This window comes from Miscanthus floridulus, chromosome 1 (genome assembly GCF_019320115.1).
Source record: "Miscanthus floridulus cultivar M001 chromosome 1, ASM1932011v1, whole genome shotgun sequence".
Classification (NCBI taxonomy): domain Eukaryota; kingdom Viridiplantae; phylum Streptophyta; class Magnoliopsida; order Poales; family Poaceae; genus Miscanthus; species Miscanthus floridulus.
This window is the reverse complement of record NC_089580.1, coordinates 191,007,742-191,029,002: the sequence shown is the minus strand read 5'-3', so window position 1 is coordinate 191,029,002 and position 21,261 is coordinate 191,007,742. Positions and strand designations below refer to the sequence as shown.

At 47.3% G+C, this 21,261-nt stretch overlaps 1 protein-coding gene and 1 pseudogene across 1 annotated transcript; one reads left to right on the top strand and one right to left on the bottom strand.

Moving 5' to 3' along the window:
• Positions 1 to 14,013: 14,013 nt before the first annotated feature.
• LOC136468812 (uncharacterized) lies at positions 14,014 to 14,646 on the bottom strand (annotated as a pseudogene).
• A 3,425-nt stretch (positions 14,647 to 18,071) lies between these two features.
• On the top strand, positions 18,072 to 20,901 carry LOC136506843 (ras-related protein RABF1-like). Its single transcript, XM_066501755.1, has 7 exons — positions 18,072 to 18,330; positions 18,781 to 18,857; positions 19,769 to 19,852; positions 19,949 to 20,043; positions 20,203 to 20,308; positions 20,550 to 20,639; positions 20,725 to 20,901. Exons 1-7 carry the CDS (start codon positions 18,306 to 18,308, stop codon positions 20,884 to 20,886), a joined length of 639 nt encoding a protein of 212 aa, XP_066357852.1. The 5' UTR covers positions 18,072 to 18,305; the 3' UTR covers positions 20,887 to 20,901.
• The last annotated feature ends 360 nt before the right edge of the window (positions 20,902 to 21,261 follow it).

Below are 21,261 nucleotides of genomic sequence, written 5' to 3'. Positions count from 1 at the left end.
CCGAATAGAATCACTCTACCGGATAGATCTATGATCCTATAGAACTAACAATGGTACCAGAGCCATCGGTTTCTAGGGTTTTTAGATCTAGAACAGGTAAACGGATTAGAAAAGGAAGTAGAAGGTTAGATTCAGTGCGGGTCTAAGAAGAATAGAGGGTTCGGTTGAACCCTAACCCTAACCCTAACTGGGTTAAGAAAAGGAGAAGAAAAAGAGGGTTTCGGCCTTAAGAAGGTAAGAACCGAACCCTAAACCCGTGAAGACTTCATGGGGAAGATAAACAGTGGAACCCTAACCCTAATCTCGATCCTAACCCCATCCCCAATCCTAAATCAGATAGATCTGAGAAAAGAAGAAAGGAAAATCAAAGAAAAGAAAAGGGAAAATGGAAGAGGCCTACCTCGCCGCCGCACCGTGCTGCCGCCTCGTCGGTGCGTGGGCGGGTGCTCGGGCAAAGGGCGCCGTGGCCAGGCCGCTCGACGGCGGCGCGCTCACCCACTGGGGAGTGCACGCGTCGGCGAGAGGGCCGGCGACGGCGCCATCATCGTCTCCGTGTCGTCGTGGGACCGAGATAGAAGAGGAGGTGAAGTGGCCGGCTCAGATCTAGGGTTTTGGAGGGGATCAGGGCACCACCGCCCAGACCGATCGACGGCGACGTGCTCACCCGCTGGGGAGCGCACACGCCGGTGTGGGGACCGACGATAGCGCCATCGTCGTGCTTGCTTTCGCTCGGCTGCTTGGTGCTGCTGCGCTGAGGAGAGAACGGAGCGAGACGAAGAGAGAGAAAGGCCAGCAGAGAATGAAGCTAGGGTTTCCTGGGGTCGCCGCGGCGTCGGCTTTTATTTCGAGTGAACGCGCGCGTGACCGTCTGGTCTCATATGAACCGCTAGCGTTGATCGGACCGGCGTCCGGCCCAGGCGGGAGCGCGCGGGCGGGCGGCTTTATCGGCCCAGGCCCAGGTTGCGGCCTGGGAGGCATAGCGCGCGCGCAAGCAGAGTGGGCCGGGGCGTTTTTCCGGCTGGGCTGTTGAACAGTGTTCATTTTGAATCAGTTTTTTTCTTTTTCTTTTTCCAGTAAATGTTTATTTCCTGGAAATTGATTAATGGCTTAAAGAAAATAGAAAAGAGAATTTTCCTGTGGGTAAAATTCACTAAATTGAGATTATTTTTCCGCTGCATATTTAAAGATGTTATTTTCATTATTAAATTTGAACCAACGGGAGAATTTAATTTTGAAAATAGATATGTTTTAATTGATTATAATATTGTTATTATTCTGACCAACGTTGATTAATGGTAATATTATGATGATTTGTCATGCATTAATTCTATTTCTGCCCAACAGTGATGTAGAATTAGTGTAGATGACAATTGTATGTTTTTAATTTTGATCAACGTTGGAACTAAGACATGCAACTATTATTGTTATTATTTATGTTCTCACTCTATATGAATTGTGTTTTCAGGCGGATACAACTTGATGGGTTATATCAAAGAGATCCCCACTCTCAAAGGTGATAACTACATGGAGTGGAAGAAAAAGGTTGACCTGGACTTCATCTTGGCTGAGGTGGACTCGGTAGTCACCTCACCGTGTCCCACTGAGCCTGTGGCACTGGTGAGGGAGACAAACGAGGCTGATGCCGCTTGGGCAACCAAAGAGAGGGATTTTGTATCTCAAAGAATATTCTATGACCTTGAGCATAGGAAGTGGGTCACTGCCAACAAGAAATATTTGGCTATGATAAAGAACATGATTGAGCCTACAGTTGTGGGCTCAATACCAGAGTATGACACCGTCACCGAGTACCTCGAAAGAATAAAGAGTCAGTTCACTGGCTCTTCAAAGACATGCTACCCAGCTGATAAAGCAGCTGGTGACAGAGGTACTCAGGTAATGGTGGCATAAGAGAGCACATACTAAGGATGAACAATTTGGCATCCAAGCTAAAACCAATGGATCTGGCTCTCAAGTAAGAGTTCCTTATCCATCTGATTTTTGCTTTCTTGCCAAAAGAGTTTGACACTTTTGTTGTCAACTACAACATATAGCCCGAGAAATGGGACATGGAGAGGCTCATGGCTATGTGTGTGCAAGAGGATGAGAGAATAAAAGCTGCCAATGGTGGCACTATCAATTATCTGAAAGACAATAAGAAAAAGAATAATAATACTAACTTCTCCTCAAAGTCAAAGGGAAAGGGTCACATGCTGCATCAGCCTCAGCAGAACAAGTTCACAGTAGAGAAAGACCAGTGTCTCTATTGTAAGAAGACGTGACATTATAAGAAAGATTGCCCCGATTACTTAAAGATGATCATGGCAAAGAAATGTGAGAATATTATTACGTTCATAAATGAATCCCTATATGTACAGTATTCTAAATCTACTTGGTGGATTGACTCAGGTGCAACTGTTCATGTTGCTAATTCTTTACAGGGATTCCGTTTGATGAGGACTACGCAAAGAAGCGAAAGACACGTTAAAGTTGCAAATAGAGTCCGAGCAAATGTTGAAGCCATTGGCGATCTTTCTCTAGAGCTTGTTGATGGCTTCACACTTATACTTAGAGATGTTCTTTATGTTCCCTCATTACAGAGAAACTTGATTAGTGTTTCGTGCTTGGACAATGATGGATATGATTGCCATTTTGGAAATGGCAAATGTAAGATAACATTTAATAATGAATGTGTTGATCTTGCTATCTTACAAAATGAGCTTTATTTGTTATCACTACATGATGATGTAAATATTGTATGCGATGATGGGAACACTACGTGTGACAATGTGAATGTATCCTCGTTTGTGCATGTAAACAGAAAACGAAAGAGAGCTCACGATGCGATGTCGAAATTATGACACTGTCGTTGTAACACCCTCGGTGTTACATTGTACTGTTCTTGCTAAAACACTGCATGAGCATCTTACTTATGTGCAAATGTGTATAACAGGAAGTATAAATCAATGTTACGTTTCATGTCACATAATATTGTTTAGTATTTTAACCAAATTTTTATCGAACAAAAATGCCATAGAACGATTATGTGAACTTTGATAGAGTTGGTAGTACGTACTTCGTAGGCGACGATGAAATATGTGTGGTCGAGGACAAGGTTCGCTAGCTAGCATATCAGGAGGTTCAGAAATTGAATTCGACGCGGAACCATCGTGGTTTGTTCGTTTTGCGTTAAGTCCGTAATTGGATCGACGAAGCCACCTTTGGCAATTTTTGTAGAGCGATCGGCTTAGGAAGTGGCGCGATGTCCTGGCTTTGGTCGATAGCCCTACGTGCCCTCTTGCGTATAGATGATTTGGTTTTGCGTTTGGACCATCGGGTAGGAATTGGCAACAACTTTAAAAAGCGTGCACGTCACATGGTTCAGCCAAGCCGGCGCCGGCCGCAGTCACCGCCTCTGCCTGGCGTTGATGTTGCCGCTGCTGGCCGCCAGCTAGACCTACCGAGCTGGCCGTGTCGCCACTGCTGTGCTTGTGCGAGCACGCCACACGCGAGCTGCTGCACTGGCCGTCCCGGGCACTGCCTTACCTTGGCTACACTGCACTGCTGCGCTGGTGTGCCACGAGCGTCTCCGAGCTGGCCGCCGTCGCGTCTGCGTGTGTGCACCCACGCGTTGGCCTGGCACTATCGGTTTGGGTCCCTGCTGTCTATGTTGGCATGGCGTGCGCTTGGCCCGGCCATGACTGGCGGCTCTGCTTCCCCTTCTGCGTCCGCCGTGGCTGCTGCTCGCGTCGCGTCGCGTCGCTCGCATCACGCGCTGTCTGGCGCTGCCGTCCGGGTACTGCTCCCATTGACGACGGCAGTACGTGCGCGTGGGCGTGTCCGGCTTGTTGCGTTCTCACACCTACGCTTAAGGCCATGCTAGCGGTGCTGGCCATTTCGCCTGCAAGGTCATTGGCCGGCCGAGCCACACCAAGCAACCAAATCGAGGCGCTGCCCCTTGTCTGTGTTTCATGCACGTGTGGTGGTCGTGGAAGGACAGCGTCACGCCAAATTGGTCTTTGTGGCAGAGGTACAAAGGAAGGACACCATTTTTGGAATTCTGTCACCACCGGCCGCCATAAGTCTTTAGAGCACGCCACTAAAATTGGCCTCAACCACTCCACCGTTTCTAATTAACCATGCCCTCTACTAGCCCAAATAGTTGTCATGTGAGTGAAGCCGCCCCGACTTTCGTTCGGCCTTCAGCGAGGTGAGACGGGGCATTTCCCTCGTGGCGGTCCGCCATGGCCGCCAGAGCGGGCGCACGGGCAGGGCGTCGGGGGCGCTTCGTTGTTTCATTTAGGTCATGCCATGAGTAATAGTTGACTGGGTATCACGATCGTGCAGTGGTTTCATCGGCGGAGCAGCGGGTCACCGGAGACGCCATCGCTGTGCTCGCCAGGAACTAGCGTGACCCCCTGTTCATGGCCAACCATCTTGCCGAGTCTCGCGCCTTTGCCCAGTCTGTCCGTCACACCGCTGGTGAGGTTCTTTCACTCCTAGAGTAGCTGGTCGACTCGATTAGGGTAGAAGTTCACTGGCGCGCGTGGTCATCCCCGACAGACGTCAGTAGATGCCGTTTTCGTGGTCGATGCGATTGAAGGTAGTAGCGAACCAATTAGGACTGCTACTTTGTTTAACGTAGCCTACTGGTGGTCCCCGAGTAGCAATTGAGGCATTCAAGTAGGTGGCTTCACCGGCGTCGGGCTACCTCGGACAGTCACCGCCACGGCATGTGGCCATGCCTGCGTGACACGCCATTTTGGGCGTATGTTACCTCAATCCACTTCGCGTAGCACGAGGAAGCTCGTGGGGTTGCTGGGGTGTGCCGGCGGGGTCGGTGCTCGCCAACGTCTGGCCGGGAGGTCGCGGCTCTGTTTAGTCCGGCCAGGGGCATCGCTATGTGAATTTGGAGTAAGCGAAGGGGTTAAGTGCGAGAGTCAGTGAGAGGAGGGAATAGTGGAATGGACCATGTTGTCATTTGATGAGAACCCGAGGACTCTTTTGCATATTGTGGCGCGCGCATGGGTGTGCTTTCCTGTGGGCCGCTGGCGCGCGTGGGCCGCGCCTAGCTAGGCCACACCGGTGTCTTCACGTGCGCGCAGGCGGGAATTTGGTTTGGGCCAAGCCGACGCTAGGTGGGCCGCGAGCTCGAAAGTGGTTTTCATTTTTCCCAGCGAATTTGTTAACGTTTATTCAATTAAGTTTTCAAGCTGAACTTTGATAATTTGTAGGGAATTGTATAGTGGTCCAAAATAGTAAAACCAATTTTGTAGGTTTGCAAAATTATCATCTACTTGTTAGTACAGTTTGGTTACAGTTAGCCGTGATGATGGTAGTTTCATAAATTCAAACTAAAGGGCTTAGTATTATGTAGATTAATAATTGTAGGAATTCTTATGGTAAATTGGTAATAGTTTTAGCTATAAAAATTTTACGGTAGACTCACTAGGTTGGTATATACTTGCTGTAAAATTCGTAGTCCTAGAGTAGGATGCTAGATCGAGTAGCTATTACCCTTGTTTTATCGTATATAGTGTAAATCGGTATTAGGAGTAAGAATACATGTAGTTGCTATAATAATAATGAATGTCATATTTCAAACTTGTTATCGGTAACAATAAGTAGCTTAGCACCATGGTCGGTATCACTAGCTTAGTAGTTAAATCGATGTATTTTTATTTTAAGAGTTGTTGTTGTCATATGATTAAGCATGGCATCATCATTTCATGTAGATCGCGAGCTAGTAGACTTTGTGCCCATCGACGAACAGGAGTACGACGAGGTGATTGAGGAGTATGAGGAGGAGATCCTCGTGCAGGAGGGAGCCCCAGAGCCTACTGGTGCTGACCTTGCTGACCTATCGCCTACCCAAGGCAAGCCCCGGTGCATAACCCCTATTTTAAATGAGCACTGAATATATATCTATGATGTGCATTTAAGTTATAGGCATTTTATAGAAACTACATGCATAAATATATCTACCCATGAGTCCTACTAGTACAGGTCGAGTAGCTGCTATGCTCAGGATATCGGTAGTGTGAGTAACCTGCCGTTACTCGCAAGTATGTGATAAACATGATCACTCGTGATAAAATGGTAAAGGTAAATGGTAACCAAACAGGGATATGGTTTGGGTATTGGTGGGTGTAAGGGGTTGTGTCCTACGGCCAACAGAGCATATCTCCGTTACACTTTTTTTCCCTATCTGTGTCAATTAAGGACCTGTCGTTGCATATGACTCTAGGCAAGTCATAGATTTATTGTCCTGAGCGCATACTTGGGTATGGGCGTAGGGAAGACTCGTTGCTCTCTTATCATGGATCCGGCTCTTTCCGGACCGACTAATTGAAGGCGAAGATGGTGGAGGTCCTTGCACCACACTGAGTCCGAGACTCACGAGTGGGGGCTTGGAGTCCAAGTTTGGACGGAGACCTAGACACCTGGGATAGGAGAGTGATGGGTTAGTCTTGCTTGTGCCTGGGGTATAAGCAGGGCGTGTGTTTTCGGGCACCCAGCTAGGCACATTGATTCGCGAATCGCCGAGAAATCCGATACGGCTTGTCTACGGTTTAGCACCATAGTAAGAACTAAAAGTTGGAAGGAGAAGAAATGGAACTGATTGCTCAACTCTTGCTTGAAAGTAGAACATGTGCTTATATAGGCTGGCTAGATGATAACTTAATATGGCTCATAATAATACATAAATAAGGACTCACTATTAGTATTGCTTTCTGCAAAAAGAAGCCAGCAAACCATAAAGCTTAGCATATTCCTTGGAGTCAGGAAATTATTCCCTCTAGTCGGATAAGTCTTGCGAGTACATTGTGTACTCAGGGTTTATTTTACCCCTATTGCAGGTGATGCATGAGAAGTACCTTGTGTGGAGGATTCTTCTGGTGGGCTCAGACGGATGCTCATCCCTATCGCTAGATGTATATTTTTAAATTCCGCTGTTTATCATTCCGTACTCTGATACTTGGTATTGTAATAATGTACTTTTTAAGAAACTCTAGTGTATGAAGTGGACAAGTATTGTAACTCATTCTCATTATTGGATCCTTGGGAAAAATGTGGATCTTTCGGGTTCTCCCTTGGGGTATGCCTGACGGATACCGCCCGCTGTAGCTTGCTTTTGGGGTGCTTAGTGTCTGGTGGAAGACGAGCGCCTCCGTAAGTGTGCTATTTCGGGTAGTTCTGCCACAGTCGTTTAGGTCATATTTCGAGGGAGAGAATATAAAGACTAGTTAAGAATGATATTCTTCCTCTATTAGAGCTCTCAGATTTAGAACAATGCAGAGAATGCATAAAAGAAAAGTATGTAAAGAAAATTAAGAAAGATGTCAAACGAAACGTAGGAATTTTACAGATTATTCACACAGACATCTGTGGTCCGTTTCCTGTAAAGAGTGTGGATGGTTATGATTCATTCATAACATTCACAGATGATTACTCCCGTTATGGCTACATTTATCTAATCAAAGAGAGAACAGGAGCATTGGATAAATTTAAGATATTTAAGGCAGAAGTTGAAAACCAACATAATTTAAAGATTAAGATAGTCAGGTCCGACCATGGGGGGGAGTACTACGGTCGACATACCCCATATGGATAAGTTCCTAGACCTTTTGCAAGGTTCTTACAGGAAAATGGCATAGTAGCTAGTATTCTACACCGGGCGAACCTCAGCAGAATAGAGTAGCTGAAAGGCGCAATCATACCCTGATGGATATGTTGCGTAGTATGATAAGTTACTCCACCTTACCATTGAGCCTGTGGATGGAGGCGTTAAAAACTGCCATTCATATTCTCAATAGAGTACCAAGCAAGTCGGTGCCCAAAACACCGTATGAGTTGTGGATAGGAAGAGTACCCTCACTAAACTACTTACGTGTGGGGGGGGAGTCCTGCTGAGGCTAAAGTATTTAACCCAAACATTGGGAAGCTAGATCCCAAAACAGTGAGTTGCCATTTCATTGGTTACCCAGAAAAGTCAAAAGGTTTTCGTTTCTACTGTCCAGACAGACATACAAAGTTTGTGGAAACAAAACATGCTGTCTTCCTAGAGGATGAAATAATGAGGAGGAGCATGGTAGCTCAAGAAATTGACCTTGAAGAGAAGTGAGTGTATGCGCCCACTCCAATGATTCATGAGCCATTTTTCTCACTACCTGGTGTCGCTGTACCAACAGTACAAGATACTGTGGTGCCAGCACCTGTTGTTATTCCACCTGTGGCAACAATGAATGATGATGAGGAACCTGTTCTTTAGGATCCTATAGAACCTATTGCCACACATGAGGGGGAGCAACAACAGCCTCAAACAGAAGATGTGCCAAATGTGGAGGCCCCTAGAAGGTCTCAAAGAGTTAGAAAATCAGCTATTCCTGCTGATTATGAAGTATACAACACTGAGGAATTTCAAATGGAGGATGATCCCACCTCATTTGAAGAAGCCATGAGAAGTGATCATTCATCAAAGTGTCTTAAGGCCATGGAAGATGAAATGAAATCAATGAATGCCAATAAAGTTTGGGACTTAGAAATAATTCCTAAAGGAGCCAAAATAGTAGGTTATAAATAGGTCTACAAAACAAAACTTGACTCTCAAGGGAATATAGAGAGATATAAAGCTCGACTTATGGCAAAAGGCTTTACACAAAGAGAAGGGATTGATTACAATAAGACCTTTTCTCTAGTCTCATGTAAGGATTCCTTCAGAATCATAATGGTATTAGTGGCACATTACGATTTAGAATTACATCAGATGGATGTAAAGACGACATTTCTCAACAGAGACTTGGAGAAAAATGTTTACATGACACAACCGAAAGGTTTTGTCATGGAAGGAAAAGAACGAATGGGATGCCGCCTAAAGAAATCCATTTATGGATTAAAACAAGCTTCAAGACAGTGGTACTTGAAGTTTGATCAGACAATAAGGAATTTTGGGTTTAAAGAGAATGTGGATGACAATTATGTCTATGCAAAGTTTAAGAATGGGAAGTTTATCTTCCTTGTCCTGTATGTGGACGACATCTTACTTGCTAGTTGTGATATCAGTCTACTACTGGAGACAAAGAAGTTTTTGTCCTCAAAATTTGATATGAAAGATCTTGGTGAAGCTTCGTTCGTTCTAGGGATCGAGATTCACCGAGATAGAAGTAAAGGGGTATTAGGAATGTTACAAAAGACATACATAGAAAAAATCTTAAAGAAATTTAGTATGCACAAATGTAGTCCCTCACCTGCTCCTATAGTCAAGGGCAACAGATATGGGGATTTTCAATGCCCTAGGAACCAATATGAGATCGATCAAATGAAAGCGGTTCCATATGCTTCAGCTATCGAAAGCTTGCAATATGCTTAAGTATGTACGCGTCCTGACTTAGCATTTGTTATCGGGTTACTTGGCAGATTCTAGAGCAATCCTAGAACAGAACACTAGGAATTAGTAAAGAAAGTCTTGCGTTATTTGTAAGGAACGAAAGGCCTTATGATGACGTATAGAAGATCGGATTCACTCCATAGAGTGGGGTATTTAGATTCTGATTATACGGGAGATGATAGAAAATCCATGTCTGGATATGTATTCACTATCGCAGGAGGAGCTATTTCATGGAAAAGCTCAAAGCAATCCATCACTACATCGTCCATAATGTATGTCGAGTTTTGTAGCGTGTTATGAGGCAACAGGGCAGATGAACTAGCTAAAGAAGTTCATACCCGGTTTGAAGGTGGTTGACGACATCTATAGACCACTTAAGTTATACTGCGATAATAATCCGGTAGTACAGTATGCTCACAACAATAAGTCAAGTGGTGCTGCCAAACACATTGACATAAAGTATTATGTTGTGAAAGATAAAGTCTGAGATCATGTCATAAGTCTTGAGCATATAAGTACCGAAAAGATGCTCGCAGATCCGCTTACAAAAGGCTTACCACCCAACGTGTTCAGAGAACATGTAGCCGACATGGGTTTAAGGGAAAGCCTATAATTCCTAGACAAAAGAAGGCCCAAAGATAAATATCTATTTCAGAACAGAGTGGTGTGTTATAGCTGTTAAATCTATTGGCAATGGACCATGACGATGAGACATGCTCTATGCGCTAATCTATAATGGAATGAACAAAAGTTGATAGAGAAAGGCCAAGAGGCTTGGATTACTTGATGATGAGTTTACAGGAGTATTACATATATATAGATAGGCTAAGAGAGACTAAGCTAGAGAGTTAAGAGGGGGAGAATCCCAGGCAGCATGCCAGGAGTCCCTAGGCAGCACTGGGTAGAAACCTAGGAGGCAGCCGATACACAATAAATGATAGAGGAAATAAATACTCTAACACCCCCCACAGTCGAAACATCGTTAGAACAAACGTTCAGACTAGAGCGAAAGTCCATAAAAATAGAAGAAGGAAGACCCTTGGTGAAGACATCGACGAACTGCGATGTGGTGGGAACGTGAAGTACACGGACAACCCCAAGGGTGACCCGTTCCCGGACCAAGTGAAGGTCGATTTCCATGTGCTTGGTATGCTGATGCTGAACAGGGTTGGTGGAGAGGTAGACGGCGTTGACATTGTCGCAGTAGTCGAGGCAGGCAGATTCTAGAGGATGATGTAGTTCTTGGAGAAGTTGCCGCAGTCAGGAGGCTTCGGTGATGCCGTTGGCAACTGCTCAGTATTCGGCCTCAGCACTTGACCGTGAAATAGTGGGTTGGCGCTTGGACGACCAGGAGATGAGGCTACCACCGAGGAAAACAGCATAGCCGAAGGTGGATCATCGGGTGTCAGGGTAGCCAGCCCAGTCAGCGGCGGTGTAGACGATGAGCTGAGTCGGGGAAGAGCGAGGAATGACAAGACCAAAGTTGAGAGTGCCCTAAAGGTAGCAAAGAATCCACTTGGCAGCAACAAGATGAACTTCCCGAGGATCATGCATGTGTAGGCAGACTTGTTGAACAGCGTACGCGATGTCGAGCCGGGTGAAAGTGAGGTACTGGAGAGCACCCACAAGGCTGCAATATGCTGTAGGATCAGCAACAGAGGGGCTGGCATTAGCAGAAACTTTGGCACAAGTGTCAATAGGAGTGGAACAAGGCTTGCAGTCACTTATGCCATGGCGAGCAAGAATATCCAGAGTGTACTGACGCTGTGAGAGAAATAGAGTGTCCTGCTGTCACTGAACTGCTATGCCAAGAAAGTGGTGTAGGGAACCAAGATCCTTCATGGCAAATTCCTTCTTCAGTGCATCAATCACTCGGTATAGGAGCGGCTGAGAGGAGGCTGTAACAACAATATCATCCACATATAGGAACAAATAGACTGTCTCAGTGCCGCGGTGATAGATGAAAAGGGAGGTGTCGGACTTAGCTTTAGTGAAACCCAGAGATAGCAGATGAGAAGCAAATCGGCTGTACCATGCTCGCGGTGCCCACTTCAAACCGTAGAGGGACTTGTTGAGCCTGCAGACGTGGTCGGGAAGAGCATGATCGGCAAAGCCAGTGGGCTGAGAGCAGTACACTATTTCTGACAAAGTCCCATGAAGGAAAGCATTCTTCACATCAAGTTGATGGATCGGCTAGTCTCGAGAGTGAGCCAGAGTGAGGACAGTGTGAATGGTAGCAGGCTTGATGACAGGACTGAAAGTCTCATCATAATCGACTCCGGGGTGTTGTGTGAACCCATGGAGCACCCAACGAGCCTTGTATCTGTCCAAGGAGCCATCAGCATGAAACTTGTGTTTGAAGATCCATTTTCCGGTGACCACATTTGCCTTGGCAGGCCGAGCAACTAGATCCCAAGTGTGGTTGTCCAGGAGGGCGGTGAATTCTTCTTCCATGGCCCGACGCCAGTGCGGATTGGCAAGGGCGTCACGACAGGACCTCGGAAGTGGGGACAGAGCCTCGATGTGTAGAGCAAGACGAGGTTGCTTGTATCTGGACTTTCCGCGGCTCGCCATGCCATGGGAGTTGGCGAGTGGCGAGATGAATACCGCTCCTGTTGGCAGTGAAGGACCACTCTTGATGTAGCGCGGTGGAGAGGGAATCATGCCAGAGCATCGAGGAGGAGCCCCAGCGGGGGACCTAGGTGGCGAGCTGGGTGCGGAGGCACACCGGGTGTAGACATGGACGACGGGCGGCTTGCTGAAGGAAGGAGCCGGGGGTGCCTGCACAGGAGGCGCCGTGGGCACCAGTACAGGGGGCACTGTGGGCGCCTATACAGCGGGCGCTGGTGGAGGGGATGCCAGGGGCGCAGTGAAGCCGGGTGGAGGAGATCGCGGCGCAGGTGTGCCTAATCCCGGCGCCGGGTTGCCTGAAGATACCAGTTGGGAGAGAGCCCGCAGAGGTGCAGGTGCTGGCCAGGTGGCTGCGACGCGAGGTGTTCCTACAGGTAGAAAAGGGACTAATGGAGGGACGTCATCAGTTAGAAAGTCCAGTTCATGTGTAGGCGGTGAGGGCCAGCGAAGTGAGAAAGGGAACGTTGTTTCGTCGAAAACAACGTGGCGAGAGATGATGACACAGTTTGTGGTGAGGTCGAGGCACCTGTAACCCTTGTGGTCGGGAGAATAGCCGATGAAAACACATAAGGAAGAGCATGGGGCAAGTTTGTGAGGAGTGGTAGCAGTGAGATTAGGGTAGCAGGTGCACCCGAAGGCCCGAAGATCATGATAGGTAGGGTGAGTGCCATAAAGTGCGAAGAAGGGATTGCTCATGTTCAGCGTTTTGGTGGGGAGGCGATTTATGAGGTGAGTGGCAGTAGCAAGGGCATCAGCCCAGTAGGAGGGGGGCATGGATGCTTGGAAGAGTAGGGTGCGGGTGACGTTGTTGGTGGTGCGAAGCATGCGTTTGGCTTTGCCATTTTGCTGCGAGGTGTAGGGGCATGACATGCGAAGGGAAACAGCTTTGGCAAGAAAGAAAGTGCGAGACGCAGAGTTGTCAAACTCACGACCGTTGTCACATTGCATGGATTTGATGGTACAACCAAACTGAGTGTGCACATAGGCGAAGAAATTGGAGAGGACAGTAAAGGTGTCGGACTTTAATCGAAGAGGAAAAGTCCAAAGAAAATGAGAGCAATCATCGAGAATAACGAGATAATATTTAAAACCGGATACACTGATAATAGGAGAAGTCCACATGTCATAATGTATCAGATCAAAAAATTTAGGTGCTCTAGACAAGGAACTAGCAAAAGGCAAGCGAACATGGTGCCCAAGCTGACAAGCATGGCAGATGGAGTCATCTGTAGACTTGCTGCAGAAAATGGAAGAGGACTGGGTGAGACTCTGAAGGGCAGCCTTGCCGGGGTGGCCGAGACGACGATACCAAGTAGTTGGAGAAGGAGTGGCCATAAGAGCACAAGTGTCAGAGGGTGACGACGGGAGCTGTAAGGTGTAGAGCGGCCCTGAGCTGTTACATCGAAGGAGGGTATTCCTGGTACGGAGATCCTTCATAGAGACACCAAGAGGGTCAAATTCCACAGAAACAAAATTGTCAGTAGTGAACTGACGAACAGAAAGAAGATTTTTAATGATGTCAGGAGCTAGAAGGACATTGTTGAGATGGAAAGGGCTAGGAAGGGTGGAGTATCCGGTGTCAACAACCGAGAGAGTGGCGCCATTTCCCACGACAATGGAGGAAGGAAAAGAGGAGGATGGAGATACGGTGACCATACCAGGGTTGGAGGTAATGTGAGACGAAGCTCCCGAGTCGATCACCCAGTCCGAGGCGGTCGGTGGTGGGGTGAGGGTGACGGTGCTGAAGGCGTTGGCGAGGGACTGGGGGTCCCATGGTGACCAAGCAGGGGGCATTGGAGGTGGTGCTAGCATCCAGGCAGGATGAGGCGCCTGGGTGGGCACCTGGTGGTATGTCCTAGGAGCCGACGGGTAGTAGGTTGGAGGCACACCGACCACCAAAGCGTGCTGCTGCAGCTGTGGCGATGTAGACGGGCCGGCGCGGGGAGGTGGACCACGAGAGCCGCCGGGAGTTGACCCGGGCCACATGTGGATGGACCCTATCCACGGATTGAGGAGGGAGGGCCACTAGGAACCACCTGGGGAGCCGCTGTTCGAGCCGCCTTGGCCATGGCCGCCACGACGACGCCGGCCACGGCCACTACCACTACCAGACAAGCCCCCCCGACGTTCTGTTGGGGACACGGGGTTACAGACCCAGAGGCCGGCTGGGATGCCGGTGGCTTGGTGGAGGAAGAGGCGACGAGAGCCGATGGAGGCGCCGAGGGAGGTGCCATGTTGAGCTTGGCCAGGCGCGGGTCGGTGCGGACGTCCACAAAGGAAGGAAACAACTTCTGGCGCATGATGAACTGTGACATGAACTGAAAGCGCTCGTTGAGGCCTCGCAGGATGTTTAGCACCAGAGTACGGTCATGGACGGGCTCGCCCAGATCAGCAAGGGCATCAGCCATGCCCTTCATCTTGCGGCAGTAGGCGTCGATGGAGAGAGCGTCTTGGGAGATGGTGCGGAACTCAGCATCAAGGAGCATGGCGCGTGACTCGCGATTGTTGAGGAACTGCTGTTCGATGCCGAGCCACGCTGCCTGAGCGGAGACGCCGTCACGTTCATGGATGACGTCCAGAAGGTCGGTGGAGATGGTGTTGAAGATCTAGGAGACGACCAAGCAGTCCATGCGGGACCATGCTGGATCGGTGAAACGGGAGTCGTCACTGAGGACGTGATCCTTCAGCGCGAAGCGGCCGAGGATGAGGACATAGCCGCGCCACTTGGAGTAGTTGGAGGACTGGAGGTCCAGAACGATCGGAATCAAATTCTTGATGTTTTGGATAGCAGCAGCCTGGTTGTGCAGATGGGCGATGGTTGTGGCGTCGGAGGAGAAAGAGTGATCGCTGCCGTCCTAAGAGTCGTCGTCGTGGAGGGAGTCCGTTCGGAGACGATCCCGGAGGGCAGCGCCCTGCTGTTCCAGGGCATTGGCCTGCGCGCGCTCCTTCTCGAGGGCGTCAGTGGCGGCATGAACGCGATCCTGCACGGCAGCAGCGGACTTGAGGAGGTCAGCCTCTGTCTGAAGCTGCTGGCTGCGGTCGGTGTTGGTGGAGTGCAGGGAGGGGGCCTCCTCCTCCAGCTTCTGGGCGGCGACGAGAGCTTCATCACGAAGCTTGATCGCGGTAGCCGCGGTGGAGGCGGTAGAGGTCGAAGTGGCCATGGGCGCGTGGCTGGGGCACCAGGCGCGTCGACGAGGGCAGCACCGGGCACGCCACCGGCCGAGAAGGGCCGTGGATGGCGGCGGCTCTGGGCGCGCGGGGCGGGAAGGTGAAGGGGCGGGCGCGGCTCGAGGCAGGCGCCGAGAGGAGCAGAAGCAGAGGAATCGGTTTAGTCTGATACCATGATAGAGAAAGGTCAAGAGGCTTGGATTACTTGATGATGAGTTTACAGGAGTATTACATATATATATAGAGAGGCTAAGAGAGACTAAGCTAGAGAGTTAAGAGGGGGGAGAATCCCAGGCAGCATGCCGGGAGTCCCTAGGCAGCACTGGGTAGAAACCCAGGAGGCAGCCGATACACAATAAATGATAGAGGAAATAAATACTCTAACAAAAGTAAATGATATGAAAATGAAAGATGGATGGAGATCAAGGGGGAGATTGTTAGATTGATCTCTAATCCTAACTGGACCCAACGACCCAGTTAGGCCTTTGATTCGCGCCCTGATCGGGGGTGCCCAGCCCACCATGGCTGGAGGGCCCATGTCACACTGCGCTATAAAAAGAGGTGGGGGCTGGCGGCTCTTATCATGAGGTTCGCCTGAGTCGAGCTCCCCACCGACACCTAAACCCTAATCCGATCTAGAGAGGGGCGCAGCCAGTGACGGAAAACCACCAGCGCCCGCTCCATCGATGTCGACATCTTCACCGGCCATCGCTGCTCGTGTGCAGACTACACCGACAAACGTGATGGCGTCCTCTGAACCCTCTCCCTCTACAGTGTCAGGTTCAACACCTTCTCCTTTCCCTCTCTGTCTCTCTAGTTTTACATGTATGCGTCTTTTATTTCAAATAGAATCATCCTACCGGCTAGATCTATGATCCTAGTGATCCTATAGAACTAAAACAGCAGTGTCCCGCAAGGCCTGGTTTGGTGGTGACTTGAGTGGCCACATCTCATGCTATGCTAGCTTCTGGTTCTAGTGACTTCAACTACTAAACTTTTAGGTGACCTGGTAATTGGAGCTGGTAACTTGCAAGTGAAACTACCACCTTACCCCGTACTACATCATTGTCTCTCTACCAAATACAGTATAGATAGCTTGGTAAAAATATCAGTTTGGTGCTTTACCAGATAGACGTAGCTGTATTTTCTCTCCTGTCCTTGGTTTTTGCAGTTGCAATGTGGCTTGACTCGTCCGGCAACTTTGACGAAACATCCAATCGAGTTGCACGAAGCAGACCGTTCTGTGTCAGCCAGTGGCTATCAGGTCTGAAACAGTACATTTCTGAATTCTGACTTTGATGGAAGAAACCAATACTGTCGAGCTCAGCATCCTACTGTATTTCAGGAGTGGGCTCAAAGTTTTGCACAAGGTCTTCACGAACAGTTTCACAAAGAAACACTATAGAATATCTAAGCAAGACTACAAACTGATATCTGCATGCTCAGACTCAGAGCCATAGCTGTCTAGAACCAGAGATTTCCAACCATCCGTTTCGCTGATGAGGGCACCACCACCAACTACAATTCTACAAAGACCTTAGATACGTGTAGAACAGCAAAATCTTGCACGAAACCAACAACTAGACTTCTTAGCAGTAACACCTTTAACCTGATCTTACTAATTTGACTCTATAGCAGTGAGGTACAGTACAGCACCAAGCATGGATGCATGATCATCAGTTGGACTCTAGTTCTGGATTTCAGAATCCAACAGTTCAGGATTGGGGAAAAGAAGTCTACCTATAAAATAACCTACCCCTCCTTTTCTTGCAACAAAGTAAAAATGGAGCCCCTTTAGGAAAGGCAAAGGAGAAAGTGTGCTCTGTGCTGCATGCCTGCATGGACCACCACCTCCCTTTGGGCTCTTGGCATGTCACATCCTTGCTCCCAAATTCAGAGCTGCTTTTGCTTGTCCTCTACGGAGTATTTCCTCAGACGCATCAGGCATGCCGAATGCAGCGCAGGGCAGGGGGCAGACGAGGCTGGCTGCACTGGAAGGAAAGCGAAAGAGAAGAAACATTCCTGCACGAGCACACTACGGACAGTGCAGCCGCTTTGCCTTTACAGCCGGAGGGGCGCTGCTGCAGGTCAACTTTGCAATCGACCTCCGCTGCTTTGCGCACATGTACGGTTAGTTGCTTGCACGGCCGCCTTGTTCAGTTCAGTTCCACTACGAGGGTAGCAATGAATGGAGGGCATGGAGACGAATGCGTACATCCAGATGAAAGTTTCGCCAGATCAGTGAAGTTTCATCAAGTTTGCAGGCAGTTTCGAGGGAAAAGGAGTGCTGCCCTGTTGCAGAGCTTGCGCTGCATTTGCATCTTCACTCAAACAGAGAAAAAGAAAACAAGCAAATATGAAAGAATGTGCAGGAGAATTTCCTCCCGAACACCCGGTAGCAAGTTGCAAAGAACATGAGAAATGTCTAGCAGTTCAAAAACATCGATGTCGTACTTATCTTGATTCTTCATCTTTCGGTTCCAACTAAAATCGCAGAACAGTGAACCTCTTGTGTTTCCTATCGATCTATGGATTCTTCAGTTATGATATTTCTTTTTCACAAATTCTGATTAAGAAAAATATCATTTGTAGCATAGATTAGTTAGGTTGTTTACCTATCCACTCAAGTTAAGGTATCCAAATCTACACAGGTACTCGTATTTACGTTAAGTGATCTATCTATCATATACGGTTTTTATAGGAAAAAAAGAAGAAAAAATAGTTCCAGAAAAGGAAAACAACTTGCGCATCACTATCACAAAAAGGCCTAATCACGCCAGAATGCATGAGGACCATTCTAGCAATACAGCCCGGCCCAAACACCGTGGGTAAACTTTGCACCTCTCTCAGATCGTCCACTGACAAGCCCACCCATGACGCCCGAGCGCCCAACGACCTGGCTTTCCCCGACCCCGAGCAGCAGCAAGCCAGCAACGCGTCGCGCGTGCATCGCAACGACAACGAGATTCATCAGAGTCCAGACCACCGACGAGAAAGGACAAAACTGCGGCGGACCTACCCGGAGCCGGAGGCAGGGCAAAGGCCCGATCCCCCTCCCGCCGGTTGCCGCGCTTGTGCCACGGTGCGCTAGCCCCGTCGACGCCGGCGGGCATCGTGAGCTATGGGTTGCTCCTCCTCCGTGCCAGGTTTGCACCTCCTTTCTCGAGTATTAAAAATTCGAAGGTTCAGGTGTAGGATCGTTGTATTTTGTCTTCAATTAGTGGCCGGAGATGACAGATTAAAAGTTTAGCACTGGTTCTGGTGCGGGTTTGATGTGTAGTGGTTTAAGCCGCGAATACGCTCAGTTCGCGGTGTGTGTTTTAGGGTTTTGGGCTGTGCTTTGTAGATTAATTGGATTGGATTGATTGGAAGTGGCGGTTGCGTGCTCATCGCCGCCAAAAAGAAAGACCGTGTTCACAAAGCCTGTGGTGGTGGACTTAGTTGTTTCTTTAGTTAATTTGGGGATTTAATGTGACGACATGGTGTAGGAAAATGTGATATGTGGTTGGTGATCATACAGTTCGAGCAGAAGATAGTCAAATTAGTTAATGTCTAGGTATATAAAGCTAACGCAGTATGTTTTTCCCCATTTTCAGCTAGAAGTACTGGAGGGCTGAACACTATCAGCAATGATAACTCTCCTGCCACTGATTCAAAGGACTTGCGTGCTAAGGTTAGCCAAACTCCACCCTCTTTACCTTTTGTTATTATGGTGGTTGATTTCATATTTTCTTTCGCTTCTTTTGATTGCTTCTCTTGGCTTAGCATTGGTTGTGGTACCAGCATGTCAGCTATATATTTAGGCTCACCTTCCCTAGATGCTCTAGCGAAGAATTTTGAAAGCAGTCATGGACGGAAAAAATTTTAAATGCTTAAAAGCACATAAAAACGTCGTGTATGTACTGAAACTTGTCTAGTATGCTCTTAATGCTCAGATACTATGATGCTGTATATCATTCAATTGCTTAACATTTCATCCCTGCCAAGGGTTTTTGGGAGCTTACCCAGTGAATCTGCATATTGCAATACCTAATATACTCAGCAGGTTGTCATTTGTCTGTTTCTGCTCATTAACAATGACTGTGATCTAGAATTCAGTATACTTAATATGTTAGGGGATCATTTTAACTACCATAAGCGGTATATGTACATACTCAGTTTTTTTTTTCATGGTGGATGTTTTTTTTGCACAAGGTGCCTCATGCAAGCATTCTGCCTCATTCAACCTTTTTGTATGTTCTTCACATGAGCATATGCCAAACACACTGCCTTATGTGCTGTATTGGTTTTTACAATTTCCAAGGAATCAAAATTTCAACTACCCCACAAAATATATTGCTTGTTATAGTGGCTATTAAAATTTGAGGTTGTGTTTCTTTTTTGTTACTATGCTTTATATCTAGCTTAGAAGTAGAAGCAGGGACATAAGTGTAGTGTATATATGGATAATTGAACACTTTTGGTATAGAAGTTAATGCATTCATTGCATCAGTGGCCCTACCAAGCATATCAACACACTGTGATTTATCTAGTAAAACCTGATTAACGACTTTGTTTAATGTTTTCGACCTTTTCCTGTAATAGCTGGTATTGCTGGGAGACTCAGGTGTTGGGAAAAGCTGTATAGTTCTTCGCTTTGTTCGTGGTCAGTTTGATCCTACTTCCAAGGTGATTTCCTGTTTTGATCAGATCGAGCCATGAATAAAACTTTACTTTCAGTTGCAGCATTTCCATTCCCCAACTTATCTTCTCAAATGGTTACAGGTAACTGTTGGTGCATCTTTTTTATCACAAACATTGGCATTGGAAGATTCAACAATAGTGAAGTTTGAAATTTGGGATACTGCTGGGCAAGAGAGGTAATTTGGTGTTGTAAGCCAGTACTTATTTTAGATAACTAATTTGGGATACTTTTCAGCACGTATTCTATGCACATTTGATCCATCTTTCTTTGCAAGCACATGCATGTTTTTGCCCGAATCAAGAAGTCATGAGAATTGACAGCCCGTCAATTTTAGGTATGCTGCCTTGGCACCACTTTACTACAGAGGAGCTGCTGCTGCAATTGTTGTCTACGATATAACGAGTCCGGAATCATTTAGCAAAGCACAGTATTGGGTAAAGGTAAACTACCAGCAACCCTCTACTCTTCTGTGTTATTATGCTTGGTTTTCTCCCCATTCCCTATTACCGGTCTGTGCTTCTGCTTGAAACACTGATGTGATACGGTACCTAAAACACTCTTTAGCAGTTGACCTGTTGATTATATTCAATCTTAGTGGTCTGAAATTCTATTATGGTTTGTACCCTATTTTTGGTTTCAGGATTAAATACAGCACTCCTTTTTTTCTTTCCCATTCTGCAGGAACTTCAGAAGCATGGTAGTCCTGGTATTGTAATGGTTTTGGTTGGGAATAAGGCTGACCTACATGATAATCGAAGTGTATCCTCGCAGGTAAGAGTATATGCTCATTGCCAACTGATAGGTATTGTATTAATGACTGCTATGTGATTTTTACCATATGGTGTACTTGTTGCAGGATGCACAGGACTACGCAGAGAAGAACAATATGTTTTTCATTGAGACGTCAGCCAAGACAGCTGATAATATAAACCAACTGTTTGAGGTACGCTTTGAGTACATAAAATATTTGTTTTACATAACATGTAAGAGGATAAGAAAATCTAGCTGCAACTGTTAATGTTATTCTACTTTAAAAAAGATGAGGCTGAGCAAACAAAGCATTGGATCCTTGAATTTCTCAGTTTTCTGTGCCTAGTAGATGAGAATGGGTAGGCAAGGATAAACAAACTCACCCTCCCTTGGAGGCTCTGAGTTATTTAGGTTTAATCTTGCTTGATCTCCCAAATTGGCCGAATGACAATCCGTTTAAGCTTACAAACCTCCTATACTTTAGCTAACTTAATCAACAAGACATTCCCTAGCAATTTCAAATCCGACTCTATCTCTAACCTTGTTTTCTACTTGCCTGCCTTCTTCTAACGCCTCTGGTATTGTCTTCCAAGGAAAGCGCCCACAACTGGCACAACACATCCTCCCTCCTCTGGAAATAGTT